The 15,391-nt window shown below is 46.6% G+C and overlaps 1 protein-coding gene across 1 annotated transcript; it reads left to right on the forward strand.

Annotated features, from left to right (window-relative positions):
* The first annotated feature begins 237 nt into the window (after positions 1–237).
* Positions 238–15,096, forward strand: LOC135237161 (dnaJ homolog subfamily C member 5-like). Its single transcript, XM_064303974.1, has 5 exons — positions 238–520; positions 9,866–9,997; positions 10,425–10,638; positions 10,763–10,934; positions 11,172–15,096. The coding sequence occupies exons 2-5, from the start codon at positions 9,888–9,890 to the stop codon at positions 11,273–11,275; spliced, it is 600 nt and encodes a 199-aa protein (XP_064160044.1). The 5' UTR covers positions 238–520; positions 9,866–9,887; the 3' UTR covers positions 11,276–15,096.
* The last annotated feature ends 295 nt before the right edge of the window (positions 15,097–15,391 follow it).

Here is a 15,391-nt window from a genome sequence, read left to right on the forward strand (position 1 = left end):
CTTTTTGCTAAAACAAGAAATCTATTTAAAGTCAGAGAGGTATTCATATGTAAAGACATAGTTTAAATGCCTCTGTTTGTGCAGTATTGCAACTGGTATGTAAACCATGACTAAAACTAGGTATCGATCAGTATTCTGTACATTTCCATAGGGGGAAATCCACTCAATAAGATGCCCTGCTCAAATGGGAGCATGCACTCAATAGCCCTTCTAAATAATAAAAGCGTAACGAATTGAGATTACAGTATAACTATTAAACGAACAGTTCATGACCAGATCTGGTGCGTGTTCTCGTCGCTGTTAGGTTCCTCGGCCCTCCCACTTTCCCACCTCTGTGTGCGCGCATGTTAATGCGCGAGTCAGTGACCGGGAGCGGAGAAAAAACCTGCTGCAGATTTCTGTGTAATCCCGTTTGGAAACGTTTGTACGTCAGTTATTGGGATGCGATCATAATTTGATGCCGTTGACAAACCAGAATTGTAAACCTACCGAGACCTCGTCCACCAAGCCCGACAAAACGGTAAGATGGACTAATGTATGCGTGCTACAACACAGAAACCCCCTAAATGCTCTTCGTTGCGTTCAGCTAGCTAGCTGAGCTAGCCGTGCCTAGTAGTAGCTAGCTAAAGCGACTTTACCAATATGGATGCTGTTAATGTAGTCTACTGTGTCTTGCTTCATGCAATAGCTGGTTACAGAGATTAGCTAGCTACCCGGTATAAATCTAGACTGTAAAACAGTGCACTATAATCTGAGGTAAAACTGCATATCTTGGGTTTTGGGTGGGATTACAATTCCGCTTTGATATGTCCCCCATGATTTTCAATGAAACTTGTCTTCAAGGCGTTGTATTATGGGGGGCTTTTGGCTATCTAGCTAGTCTAGCCGTCTGGTTTGCTGTCAGTCTTCTGCGCTTGCCTTATGTTGTCGATAGCTATCAATAACAAAATGAAAGGTTGACAGGTTAGTTTAGATAAGTAGTAGCCACGTATTGGATCTTCCTTTGGGGGCGACAAGGCCATTCATTTTAGACAATACTCGAAGATAGCTATATCTATGATATTTCCTCTGACTTTGCTCTGCATGTAGCTGTTAAATACGTAGACATTTGTTTCCTAGCTAGCTGAGAACACGTCACAGGCATCTACCGCGACAGAAAGGGGATCGGGCTTCCGAACCATACATTAGGTTTAATTTAGACTACAGTCACAGCTTCCAAAAACCGAAAATCAAGACACGGAAGTTCACAATGAAAAGTTTATGTCGCATATCGGTGTCAAAGGTGATTTCGACATGATGCATTTCTTCATTGGGAATACCCGCATAGATGACTATGGCGAAAGTGATCGTACTGGTAGATATATACAATTAAAACATTTGAAGCACTGGACTTGATCCTCCAGTCACGTGCAACTTTCATCATTTATAATAAATAAATCATAATAATTATTACCAAGATAAATAAATACACAAAATTGTTATCTGTAATAGACAATTATCGTGTCTGTAATAGACAAGATCATTCTGTAATTGACAAGGAGGTCAGTATATTTTTCTGGATTTCATTAATTAGTCTAATTAGCCCTAACATTTACGCGGCCTACATTTTAGCCACATTTCTTGATAAGCGCATGAATGATAGCCAAAGTCTATTCATGTGTCCCTCTGAAACGTTTTACTATTGTCTAATCAACGAGTGAACCAGTATTGTTGTATATAGCCAATCAGTTAATTTAGCCAGGGTAATTGGTGGAAACTAAAACCAGTACAATGAAATTCTACGATCGTAATTCCCATCCCTGGGTTATATAAGTGTATGCCCTGTGATGATTTTTAAAAACACTTTACAGAAATCACAGCAACAGATAATCTGTTGTGTCCTTGTTACCGTTGACAGCTACCCTGAAGTCTTTCTAAGTAGCAAGCACCCCAATTAAAAAATGTGCCTTCATTTGTTCCCAAATAATTGGATTGCTGGATTACGTCTTGTAAGAGAGCCCATTGCTATCAGAAAAAACGGTATTGTGTGCTGTTACCAGTTATCTACAGGTGGCTCTTGACTAGCTAGGCAAGTGAGCAAGCAAAATTGCCACTGCTACCAAGTTTGTCTTCTTCACGTGTTCACTTTCACAGATTGTTTGTGCTGGATCTGGATGGTTCAAGACAAGCATATAGATAACTCAAGTGGACAAGAAAACACTACTAACCCATGCCAGTTTTATTCTTGTCAGCAATCAAATGGTCTAAGCTATAACTCTGGCTTAATCAGTGCAGCCATGCGGGCAGATTTGTACATTATCTCTCTCCCTCTGGTTGTGTGTGGCTGAGCTGGCAGAAGGCCCACCCCTTGGAGACTCCTTCTGTAGGGAACAACTCTGAAATGTTCAGAACTTATATTATTATATATTATTATCCAAAACCCCAGGCTCTGTGGCCACACCCACTCCTCCCTACACAGAAAAGGGCACAATGCCCCAAAACGTCCTGACACATTTTAGAATAACAAATACAGATAAAGGATGCACAAATTCGGCTATAGTGTGTAAAGGCTGAGAATACCAGTGCATCATAGATATACCTTGGCAAAAATATTTTCTAAATCCTGCATAGTATTCCTTTAATATGCATATCAATTCCCGGCCTGCTATTGGGCAGAAATGAATGTGAGAGGTGGAGCTTTGGGTCTGTTGCCTCTGCTTGTTTCTATATCGGTTCTGCTGCCAGCTGCTCGGCTCTGTTTAGACGGCCCTTGTGTGATGGAGCTGCTCTTTTTTTTGTGGTAATATCACCAGCAGTTCTCTCATTTTCCTGTGGTGCAGAAGGCTGCTTGTGGTTATAGATTGGAGTAGATTGACCTTCATGTTTCAGGCTTCTCTGCCAGAGCTATTAAACACTTTTGGAAACTGAAAGTGTGTGAGCGTGCGTGCCTGCCTGCGTGCGTGTGTCTGAGAAGCTGTTTGGATTTTGCTGTAAGAGATTACTGGCCCTCATATTCCTTTTTTTCTGGTGGAATCTCAGTTTGCAGAGACATTGTGATGGCTTCCTCTCAAATTCTGGCAGATGCTGTATTTTCATTGAAAGGCAGAATTGATTGGTGCCTCCATTAGCTAATTAATTTGAGTTCCATGGTAGCATTTAGCCTAAAGCCCTGGCCTGATCGCTAACATCACTGTTTGTATTTGTGGCCTGCTGCTGCCATGCCAGGTGTATAACAAGCGCTGAAGTATGGCTATCCAGTGCCTTGTTTAAAGCCCTCCTCTGAAATTTTGCTCCTCGTTTGCTCCTCACATTGACAATGTCCCTCTGAGGTCATTTAAGTTTTGGCCTGTGAAAGGGAGGGTATCTGGATGTGGAATTTGGGAGGACTGAATCCTAAGCTCAGAGGGCAAGTCCTGACATTCCTTTTTCCTTCCCTTCATCCACTCCGTACCTACCTGCCTCTCCCTTCATCCACTCCGTACCTACCTGCCTCTCTCTTCTCCCACTCCGTACCTACCTGCCTCTCCCTTCATCCACTTCGTACCTACCTGCCTCTCCCTTCATCCACTCCGTACCTACTGCCTCTCCCTTCATCCATCCTACCTGCCTCTCCTTCTCCCTCGACCTACCTGCCTCTCCCTTCATCCACTCTGTACCTACCTGCCTCTCCCTTCATCCACTCCATACCTACCTGCCTCTCCCTTCTCCCACTCTGTACCTACCTGCCTCTCCCTTCTCCCACTCCTTACCTACCTGCCTCTCCCTTCTCCCCCTCCGTACCTACCTGCCTCTCCCTTCATCCACTCCATACCTACCTGCCTTTCCCTTCATCCATTCTGTACCTACCTGCCTCTCCCTTCATCCACTCCATACCTACCTGCCTCTCCCTTCTCCCACTCCGTACCTACCTGCCTCTCCCTTCATCCATTCTGTACCTACCTGCCTCTCCCTTCACCCACTCTGTACCTACCTGCCTCTCCCTTCTCCCACTCTGTACCTCCCTGCCTCATCCTTCATCCACTCCTTACCTACCTGCCTCTCCCTTCTCCCACTCTGTACCTACCTGCCTCTCCCTTCATCCACTCCGTACCTACCTGCCTCATCCTTCATCCACTCCGTACCTACCTGCCTCTCCCTTCTCCCACTCTGTACCTACCTGCCTCATCCTTCATCCACTCTGTACCTACCTGCCTCTCCCTTCTCCCACTCTGTACCTACCTGCCTCATCCTTCATACACTCCGTTATGGTGCACAATTAGGAATAAAAAAAAAAAAATTAAGTGCAGTGCAGCCATGATCGAACAGTGTCACTATGGTAATAGGCCACCTTCATTCAAGGGCAGTGCTTTCCTAGAGATCAGCCACTGATCCGGGATCAGTCTCACTGGATTCGGAGTACCCGTCTTCAGCGACTTCCCTGCGTCTGCCTGTCTGGTCTGTGTCTGTGCCTCTGGGTCTGTGTGCTTGTCTGTATCTGTCTGTCTGGCTGGCTGCCTGGCTGGCTGTCCGCCTGTTCTTAGGTCGTACACTGGTCAGAAGGTTGCACAGGAAGTGGGATGACACCAGCAGCTACGTGCGAGAACAGCTTCTTGCAGCGTGAATGTGTGAAGTCTGAGTGTAGCGATGGGCGAGTTCCTCATTCTGTGATGTCACAGAGAGCTTTTCCTTTTTTAATGTGCTTCTTCAGTCCCCATATTTGGGAAACTCCGGTGTATCAGAAGGCCCAGGCGTATCTGTCCAGCTGTCCAAGTTCTCGCTGAGCCTCTTGTCACTGTAGCACTTTTTCCCCATGGTTTCATGCTGAGGTTCCGCGCACCGCAGAAAGGTTTGCGCACGGAGGTTGCCGGTGAATGCAGCATGCGTGCGTACGCTCGCCGCTCTCGGGGGATCCCTGAGACGGATTGAATTTTCCCGGGTGGGTTTAATGACACCATTGTGGGGATGTGCTGACTGTATCGAGGCGGGCTCATTGGGTAACTGTTCCACTGCTGGCCATCAGAGCTTCTCTCGCGCTTCACAGCAGTCTGGTATCAGCCAGAGCCTTATATGGCGTGGCTGACACTGGATGGAGAGGAGATAGCGGTATTGGGTAACCAATATTCATGTTAGCGGATCATTTAAAAGGCACTTCTGCTCTTAAGTGATGTGCTGTACCTGGACTAATTCAGGTGGAAGGGAAACGCTCAAAGTGTGAGCTACATAAACTACTGTAGGTAAGAATGCCTGCGGACCTTAACAACTGTGAGCGTACTTTATTCTCATAGCCTAATTATAATAATCTTAAAACAAGATTTCATTACTCTTGGAAACTGGAAAACGAAGTGGTTTAGTTTGGTTGAAGGCTTTTTGAATTGAAATAGTTTCATTACTGTAAATGGAGTTTTGTTTCAAAAGAAACGTTCTCTCACATGATCTTAACTTAATGAGTGTCTGTGGCTTGGGTCGCAGTGGAGTTTTTCACGGCCTTTGTCACTTATCGTGATGGGAATGGAACAGCCAATAGAGAATGAGTCCGTTCTGATGTCACCTTCCTCTGTGCAGTGTTATTTTTTTTGTCACATAACCTCCAAGTGCAACCTGCTGCTGTTGGTTTTCACTGTTTGCATGAGGAGCACATGAACTGCTAATTTGATAATTTTAGGAGCACACTAATGCATCCCAGTTAGTAGATGTGCTCCTAAATTATATTTCCATCACACATCAATTTTCAGGAGCAAATGGTCCTAAAATGGGAGCACTGTAGACCCCTGAGTATAGCTAAAGCACTTTCACAGTCACCACTAAGCAGGATTGCTGGTGTATTGAAGAGTGATTTAAGGCTTTTAAAAAAAATATTTAAGGCTGGGTCAGCCTTCTGCCCCCCACCAGGGAACAGCTTGTCGCCCTTCCTCCCAAACCCACACCTCAGCTCCACGGATTTGTAGTAAAAGAGGTAAAATCGGTCCAAAGGAGACAGTGCAGCTGTTGGCTCTCCCCCTCACACCCTGCTTCCCCTGATTGTCATTCATGGCCTCTGATTGGCTGTGGTGTCTCCATTGTGATGTTGATGGACAGAGGGGAATAGATCCTTGAGCAGAATGGGGGCAGGGCATAAGTGACCACTGGCCAGTGGCGATTGCACTGCAGTGTGGGCCCGCCTGTAGCCCTGGGGGAGTTTTTGTTCTCAGTGGAGCATATGGACTAGGGAGGGGAGCCCCCATGGCCTTTTGTTTTAGGTAGTGCAGGGGGGTCTGGTCTGTTGCAGGGGGTTAGGTCTGTTCGGCTTGTCCCGGGACATCTGCTTCCGTTTGCGGGGCGTGAGGTTTGGGTAACGGTGCTCACATGAGCGGCGTGTCCGCCCACGCACTCCAGCTGGTATTCGGCTACAGCACACCTGAGGCTAGTTTCCCCAGCCAGCGTACTGACCCAGGATGGCAGTGTGCTAGTCTAGCCTAGCTAGCTGCAGAGTTAGCCTCACCCTTCATTTGGTCAAGCTGAAATACACACCTTTTGAAGGGTTAAAAAAAAAGACACAGCCAGGAAAGGTCTTTCACCACTACCAGCTCAAGACAGAATGAACACGGTCTTTCCGTACGTTCTGTGGAAACAATTGCATGTTGTTTACGTACGCGAAAAGTGCCAAGTGCAGGGCGTGTAAAAGATTTGGCGTGCGATTTTGTTGGTGAACATTTCACATTCCACCTCTGCCCCTCTCACCTAACCCAGTTTGGAAAGTGCAGGCTTAACAGGATCAATACTAGCAAGCGTGACAGGAGGGGTGGTGTGTAAAAGATGAAGACTAGAAGGCACCAGTGAATTTCATTAAGCCCGCTGAAAATCTGGGACCAGGTCTCACGGTAGGAGTGCTGATCTAGGATCAGGTCCCCCCGCCCTCCTTATCCTAACCTTCAAAGTCAAAGCTGCTCCTGCATCAGCGGTGCTTCCCTAAGAAGTGTTATGAGTGCAAATGTGCCATTGCTGTGGAGGCCAGATGAGGGCCATCCAGGCTTTCCTGCTTGCTCTGCCCCTCTCCTTAGTTTGGCTGTTTAGTTGTATTAATTAGGTGGTTGGTGTGCTCTAGTGTATGTTGCTGCCTGCCTTTGATCATATCTGTGTGCTGCCAGTGTCTTGCCTGAGTAAAATACGCGTAAAGCTGTGAGATTGAGTGCTGTTGTGCTGTGCACAGTGTTGCATTGCAACGTTTCATAATGTTTAGGCTACTGGAGGACACTGTTGTATGCAATTTCCTGTAGAGCTGGAACCAGGCTGGCTCATTATACCTCTTTCCCTCTGTATAGCTGGAACCAGGCTGGTTTATTATACCTCTTTCCCTCTATATAGCTGGAACCAGGCTGGCTTATTATACTTTTTTCCCTCTGTATAGCTGGAACCAGGCTGGCTTATTATACTTCTTTCCCTCTGTATAGCTGGAACCAGGCTGGCTTATTATATCTATCTCAGTGTCAGTGTTGGAGGTGCCTGTGTTTGCTGTGTATGTGTGCAGACCTTCCTGTGTTGCTTGTGGGTATTTTAAGTGGTGGAGTGAGTGAGGCAGGCTGGGTAAAGGAGGCCGCAGGGTTGGGTGTGACCATGGAAACGCTGGTGTGGTCAGACACGTGCCTTGGATCTCAACCCGCTCCGCCCTTACTGACCATCTGCGCAGGATTCAGATGTCCTGGTCCAGACTGACACAGGCACACACACACACACACACACACACTGCATCGCAGTGGCTGAATACTGAACCCTCTCCTCCTCTCTCCAGGAATCGGCCTGCTTTCCAGGGGTATTATTCTCTCCATCCGCCAGCACAACAGCCTCACTCTTCTCCATCTGAGGATTACTAGAGACATTTTCGCCATCTGTCCCTTTCATGATAAGAAAAGAGCGTGAGAGACTTAGAGTTGGGAGAAACAGAGAGACAGGAAGCGAACTGAATTGAATTTACTTGAGTTGATTGCACTGAATTGGTTGGCAGGATGTTGAGGGGTGGAGTGTAAGGCCAGCCTTGGGCCAGCCATTAGCAGGGAAACCCAGACGTTCACGAATCGGTATAATAACAGTCCTGGACCCAAACCCATGTACTGGCCTTAACACTAGTTTTACTGCATTTAGCCTACTTCTCAGTTTCCCACCAAGGGAACTGGGGTCTTCCACTGAGCCTCAAGCTTTCACCGCCCATAACCTGCAGAACAGCATCACTCACTGCAGCAGGGCAGAGCTTGAGCCTGGCACAGCTGTTCCAAACGGGCGAAGCCCATAGCCTGTATGTCATGCCAATACCTCGCTTTAGATGAGCTGAATATAGGCAGGCCAGTCTGCTCTGGAGTCGTGCTGTTGTGTTTGTATGTTACACTTCGAGGAGGGGGGGGTTACCCCACATGGTCCTGTAAAGGTTATTCTCCCTGCGGTACGGTCAAACCGAGTGATTCCAGAGCCTTCTTTCTCCCGTTAAATGAGCTTTAACAGTTTGTTACTGTCGGTCAGAAGCGCGGTGTCAGGCTCATGATAGTACTTGTGGTACTACAGGCTGGACCAGGCTGCTTAAGACCTTATGAGCCTGATGGAGAAGCTCATAATCTTACTGTGCTTATAACCTTTCAGTACTGTGGGATCTCTGGGGACATGCTTTGCTAATTTCAACAGTGGTTAGTTACTTCTTCAGGCAGCTCATGATCTTGTTTCGGTGGGGTTCCGATTAGAGATGGCGGTTCGGTCCGGCTCATCCATTAGCCTGTAACGTAACGCTGTCTACTGCTCGCTTCTCCTTTCCAGCTGCATTAGAGATGCAGAGTGTGGAGACTGAGAGTGGTGTCTGGATGGAGGCTGTGAGAGCTGTCTGGGTGAAGACTGTGAGAGGTGTGCTGTAGAGTATCAGTGTTGGTGTTGGTGTCATTCTGCAGGCTGTGACCGTGTGACCACAGCCGAGCAGCTCCAGCTGGCTTCACACCTCCTCAGCGAGACAACCTGCTAATTTAATTTCCCATTTACAGTTTCCACTCCTCCAAGGCCAGCATCGCATCAGAGCTGCGTCTGTGCCCCAGGAGGGGGCTGAAGAGTGAATATTCTAAGCATGTGTATGCGCTGTGTCAGATTAACACTGTTTTACCCTGTGCTGCGGCCTAGAGCCAGAGCCTTTCCAAAGGCTGAAGAAGTTGATCAGATTTTTTGATTTTTTATTTGATTAGCTAGAAAGAGTGCAAGAGTTTTCTAGCCAGTCAAGAGGTGCAGGAGGAGTTGGATTTGATTGGTTAGTAGGTGGAGTTAGATTTGATTGCTTAGAAGAGGGTGCAGGTGGAGCTGGGTGTGATTGCTTTGTAAAGGGTACAGGTGGAGATAGATTTGATTGGTTAGTAAAGGGTCATCTTCGGCGTGTTTTGACCCTCTGCTCCTATTTTTCACTGCACAACAAAATGCTCAGAATTGAGCAGATTACGGATGAGCTCCGTCTTCTGTGACGTGCTTGTGTTTGCGGGTGTTCTGTGGGGTAGGTGCATGCCGACAGGCAGCAGGGACCGATCTCCTTAGCCTGCCTGCCACAGATTTTATGCTCCTGGGTTTGTCTGGCAGGGGCGGCACACGGCTTTGGCACAGAAATAGCCAGCTCGGTCATCACTTACTCCACAGTGTGGAACATGGCGCTAACTTGCTAATGAACCGCAACACCTGCTCTCAGATTACACTACACTCCCCCCCCCTCCTCTGAGGGTGGCGGTGGCTTCAATTTATATTTTAGTTTAATTATTATTTTTTATATTGTTTTTTCAAGTGAATATACCATGGGAAAGCAGACTTGTTTATGCTGTAGTCCTTTATTGCTTTCCTCTCTCTCTCTCTCTCTCTCTGCACCTCTCACCTGGTTGGACGTGCTGTTTGTGACATCATTATTGTGTGCTGGTGTTTTCAGATCATTGAGGACGTAAGTCGTCATGGCTGAACAGCAGAGACAGCGCTCCCTGTCCACGTCGGGAGAGACGCTCTACCATGTGCTTGGCGTTGAGAAGGTGGCCACGCCTGAGGACATCAAGAGATCCTACAGGTCCGTAAGATCAGCCCCACCTGTAACTGCATCAACCCCTAATGCTCCCCCTAGATGTTATTACCACTCAAATTCTTCACTGCTTTCTACTTTTGTTGTATGCCTCTCTACTGCCCCCTAGCGCCAATTTCTAACCCTCACATCCCACACTGCAGCACCCCGCCTCCCTATTCCGTACTGCTGCTCTAGGGTGTTTCCTGGCTCATGATGAAGCAAGGTTGTGACCCTCTTGTTGGCAGTGGGCGGAAGTTCCTTTATGAGAACAAAACTCATAAGCCAGTGGAGATATTCCATTGGCTCACCCCTGATGCATAAAAAGCCATTAAAATATAATAAATACCAGTGATTAAGGCATGGGCCATCAGCGATGGATAAACTGGTGTAATGCCTGTGGACCCCCCCTTACCACCCCCCCCCCCCCCAACAGGAAGCTTGCACTGAAGTTTCACCCGGACAAGAACCCGAATAACCCCGACGCAGTGGAGAAGTTCAAGGAGATCAACAACGCCCACGCTATCCTCAACGACCCCACCAAGCGCAACATCTATGACAAGTACGGCTCTCTGGGCCTGTATGTGGCCGAGCAGTTCGGAGAGGAGAACGTCAACACCTACTTCGTCCTGTCCAGCTGGTGGGCCAAGGTGAGCCAAGCTCATGGAAGGAAATATGAAGTGATCTGTGTACTGGTACAGTGTTTAAGCTCTCTCTCTCTCTCCCCCTCTCCCTCTCCTCTCTCTCCCTCTCCTCCCTCCTCCTTCTCCTCAGGCCCTGTTTGTGTTCTGTGGCCTGGCCACAGGCTGTTATTTCTGCTGCTGCCTGTGCTGCTGCTGTAACTGCTGCTGTGGGAAGTGCAAGCCGCGGCCGCCGGAGAGCGAGGAGCCGCAGTTCTACGTGTCCCCCGAGGACCTGGAGGCACAGCTTCAGTCTGACGAGAGAGGTCAGGCCCCGCCCGCGCCGCTCCGGCCCCGCCTCCCTCCCTCCCAAAGCTCCACCCGCTCCGTTGCGCCTGTTTGACCCCTGAAACCCCCGATTTGTAAAATATGTTTGAGGAAAATTGATTTGTAAAATTAGGGCTGTCAGCAAGTACGTACTATTGTGCGCATGAGCTTAATTAGGGGATTGAGCTCTGACACCTGTGTGTGTGTGTGTGTGTGTGTGTGCGCGTGTGTTACAGAAAGTGGAGAACCCGTCCTTGTGCAGCCTTCCTCGGCCACAGAGACGACCCAGCTGAAGGACGGCCACCACGCCAGCTACTGGACTGACCCAAGCTTCAACTAGGCCCCTCCTGTACGAGGAGGGAAACCCCGGGGCCAGCGATTGGAGGAGTAGAATGCCATGTGACAACAAAGAAACCAATCCCAATTTTCGAAAAGCACCCTTCTGCAATTAATGCAGCTGATGTGAGCGTTTGTTCAGGAAAAGAGAAAGAGAGAATCTGTAAAACGTGACCTACCAGAGCCCTCCCCCCTCCTTCCCCCACTCACACACCCCAACCACACCGCATATCGTCCTGCAGAATGTGCGATTCAAACACATCTTGGGTAGCTCATTTTGTTTCTATATGTCACTTTAATGTGCCGTTGTAGTATTGAGATGTCTGTACATATGAGTATCCCATGTGAGTGTGCTTTCTTTGGGTCTCGGTAGACTTCTGCTTTTAATCGTGTTCAGTAAGAGGACTTTGTGCTGGCATCGTTCTCTGGCACTCCTGCCCACCATGGTTAGCCTTTTATTTTACCTGTATGCTCCTCCCCCAAAATCCTGCCATTCCCTGCCCCCGCCACTTTATTAGCCTTTTCTTTTGCTTGTGTGTCCCTCCCCCAGAACCCTGCCCCTCGGGGACACTGAAGGGTGCACGTGTGTTTTTGTGTACATGCCTGTGCGTGTTTGTGCATGTGTGCCTCGACTACTGCCCCTCATAAAATATCACTGTGCCAACCGGTCCTTTCCTGTCCTTGTGCCCTGTGCCGTTTCGCATGGTCTTCTCAGACTTGGTGTTCACGTGTTCACCACTTTGTCTTCTGGGATGGGCTGCCAATCCCACGTTGCTCTTAGCCGTTTGTGCTGGTGCTCTGCACCTCCCAACTTCAAATGAGGCTGACGGTGTGTGCTGCATGGTCGGTTTGAGCCAGATCCGGGTCACGTGGGTCTCTCCGGTTTGTGCATTACGTGAATTTTTTTCTGATGGGTTTTTTTTGTGTGTGACAGGACAGCAGCAGTGAGGACAAACTGCCTTGTCACGCCATCAAGCAGTGTCCACACTGAGTTCTTTAGCGAGTGCTAAACATGCACTACCACAGTACGGCCAGTAGGGAGTGCTGTTGTTTAACGGTTTGGAGGGCTGTCACTCATCCTGAGTCTCATGTTTTAGCAGACCCTTCGGAGGCTGCTGCAAAGTAATCTCACTGCAGGCTGACATTTACCTGGGAAAGATCAAGTGAAGCAGGCATAGGAAGTAAAAACAGCGAGAGGAAATGTGAGCTGGCTTGATGTTTACATGCGTGTTTGTGTGGCTTTTTAGTAGACAGACTCAACATTAAGGACAGGTGTCATCCACCTGCTACCACACATTCTCATTACAGTGCAATAGCCTTGTGTGGATATTATATATGTGTTTTCTGGCATAGAATCTCCCATAACTGTGAGTAACAACCAGAAGAGCAGAACTTTAAATGCTTCACAAGTAAATAAATGTTGTTTTTTTAAAGCATTCATTGCTAGTAGTGATTTTATTAAAAATGTATTTATTTACTTATTTGACTATTGTGTTTAGATCTCAAGTTTTGATCTAGATCTATGGCTTGGCATCACACTTCCCCTCTCTTCTGGTCTTCTCAATAACACTAGAACTCCAAGCATGCCACACTCTTCCTCTCATTTGAAGCACTCGCAGTTAAATTCAGTGCAGAAACCTATATGTAAATGTTGCAATTATTGTGTTCAATGATGGGATTAATTGCTGTGTGCTGTTGTAGAGCCTACTTGTGTGGCACTGTCCTGTCACTGTCCCCTAGTGGCTGAGAGAGATCTGTGCACCCTGAAAAATGTCCCATTTGGACAGGCCAATTTTGTCTCGGGTTTGCCAATTAACTACAGCTTTGTCAATGTCCCTGGGGCCATATTTTATACAGGAAATTAGCGGATGTATGATGTGAAATGAAATCAACTGTAACCACTGTCACACACGGGATTGAAACCTATAGCCTCAAGGTTCCAGATCTTAATTTGCTATGCCACTCTGCTGCCCAATCTTCCTTTATTAAGTATTATTTTGAAATGTTTCCAGGTATATTCACAGCCCTGAATATACCCCGAAATAGGCCAGTTTTTGTGAAAATCATAAAAATCAGGGTGATTTTAGTATTGTGGTTTTGCATTGCGTCTTGTGTGATGGTTTTTGCGAATTGGAGTGTTCTGATTGTGTTTGGTGTTGCGGTGCTGTTTCATCACGGTACCAGGTGGCAGGTTCTGGGAGTCCATTTAAATGCATGCCACACGACAGCTTTGGTTCTGTCCTGCTGGAATACCATGGCTGGTGAACATTTTTTATCTTTTTTAATGTGTGTGTGCGTGTGTGCGCGTGCATGTGTTTGTATGTGCATGTATGCATTTGTGTGTGTGTGTGTGTGTGTTTGTATGTGCATGCGTGTGTTTGTGTGTGTGTGTGTGACTGTAGGACACGGGGGCGGAAGCCTTTTGGTCCCCATGGCTTTGGCTGTCTAGTACCTTTCTGCAGCGTGAAATACGTCTTTTGCAGTCCAAGTTTAACATCAGCATTGACTGGGTTTTTATTTTACCAAAACACAAATTCCATTTCCACTTCTTACTGGTAAAGAGAACCTCTGCAGCTCCTTCTTTGAGGGGTTCATTGCAGCCTGTCGTAACTCTGCTTTTTAGCTGAGTGCAGGGCAGCCAGTGACAAAGCATTTTATCTGTTAGCGTGTGCACTGTTACATATTCCAGTAAGAGGACTTGAGAGCCTATCCATACCCTCTCTCTGAGATAGCTGTATTTCATTTCAGAGATTTGTGTTTCTATGTAAATACAATATGGATCTACTATATAGTACTTGGTACTCTATAGTACCAAGTACTATATTTTGAGATTTATCCCCCTTGCCAGCACTGTGCTAGGAGAGAAGACAGTCTTGTTCAAACTGAAATCAGTTCAAAGGCCTCTTCCAGCAGGAGTCAATATAGGGTCTCCTCCTCCTATGTCCCTTCTCTGACTCTCACAGAGCTGATCTGGGATCAGCCAGGCAGTGCCACTTTATTTTTGATGCATAACAACAGGTAGTACATGAGGAAAAAAACTGTTCACCCACTACAGTCCTAAGCGAGTACCGTGAGCTGTTTTTAGCAAACCATCTGCTGCCTACCTTTTAAAAATCTTTTCTTCCCAACCATTTTTGTGCAGATTTTGAATGAAATATCTCCTAAATAATATGCAATGAAATGAAAAAGCAAGTACAGTAGACATGAACATGGCCGTATTTCACAGCGCCCTCCCGCATTGTGCTCCAGTGGACGTTGATGCCAGTGATGTGCCAGTTTTAACCGTTTATTCTGATGTCCAAGTGCTCCACACCTGCAGCCCCTCTCCTCCCCCAAACCCCCAGTCAAACTGTTGCTAGTTCGGTCTTTTATTGGAAAATCCTGTCCCAAAATATTCTCACTATGGCTTCTTTGAGATGTTGGAAAATGCTAATTGTTTTGAGTGAATGCATTGTTTGTTTGGAATTGTACAGGATTACTGAGGTCAAGAAGTTGTCTTTTAGAAACTTAAAAACATATGACAGATATACAGTATCATAACAGTGCTGCATTAATATGATGCATATAATTTTATTTATTTTTTGTTTTTAATGAAGGACTATAGTTTTAAATGTATGTAATTTAGATGTGGCCATTAAACAATGTACAAAACTGAATTTAATGGTTGAGGTCTCTTGTACTGTACATATACTTAATTATGACACAGTAAAATAAAAAATAAAAACTAGTTTTATGTTTTAGCATGTTGACTGTATGTCCGAAGGAAAATGAACGTGGGTAACTTATCTGATTTGCTGTTGTAAAATAAATGTTTCTGAACATTAACATGTTTTGTATGTGAGCTTTTTTGTGCAGAATAAGCTTGTCTCTTTCCAATTGTCATGGGTTGTCTGTGTGTATAATAATATTTCCAAACTAAGAGGCTGTAGTTTCTTATCCCATCCTTTAGTTGTATGCCACCTCCCTCAGTCACCAGCTTTCACATGGTCACAGATCCACTTTATCCAGTGAAGAGCAAATTGCTCAGAACTAAAGATAATTATCGAATACATATTATAAGGAAGCACTGCATTGGGAGGGGAGGAGTGGGGAGCACTTGGGATGTTTTTTTCTGCAATGG

Source organism: Anguilla rostrata, chromosome 13 (genome assembly GCF_018555375.3).
Source record: "Anguilla rostrata isolate EN2019 chromosome 13, ASM1855537v3, whole genome shotgun sequence".
Lineage (NCBI taxonomy): Eukaryota > Metazoa > Chordata > Actinopteri > Anguilliformes > Anguillidae > Anguilla > Anguilla rostrata.

Excerpts from the sequence above, each read along its gene's own strand:
- LOC135237161 (XM_064303974.1), top strand. The coding sequence starts at position 9,888 with ATGGCTGAACAGCAGAGACAGCGCTCCCTGTCCACGTCGGGAGAGACG. Across the intron at positions 9,998-10,424 it reads GACATCAAGAGATCCTACAG|GAAGCTTGCACTGAAGTTTC; the intron begins GTCCGTAAGATC and ends CCCCCCCAACAG. Across the intron at positions 10,639-10,762 it reads TGTCCAGCTGGTGGGCCAAG|GCCCTGTTTGTGTTCTGTGG; the intron begins GTGAGCCAAGCT and ends CCTTCTCCTCAG.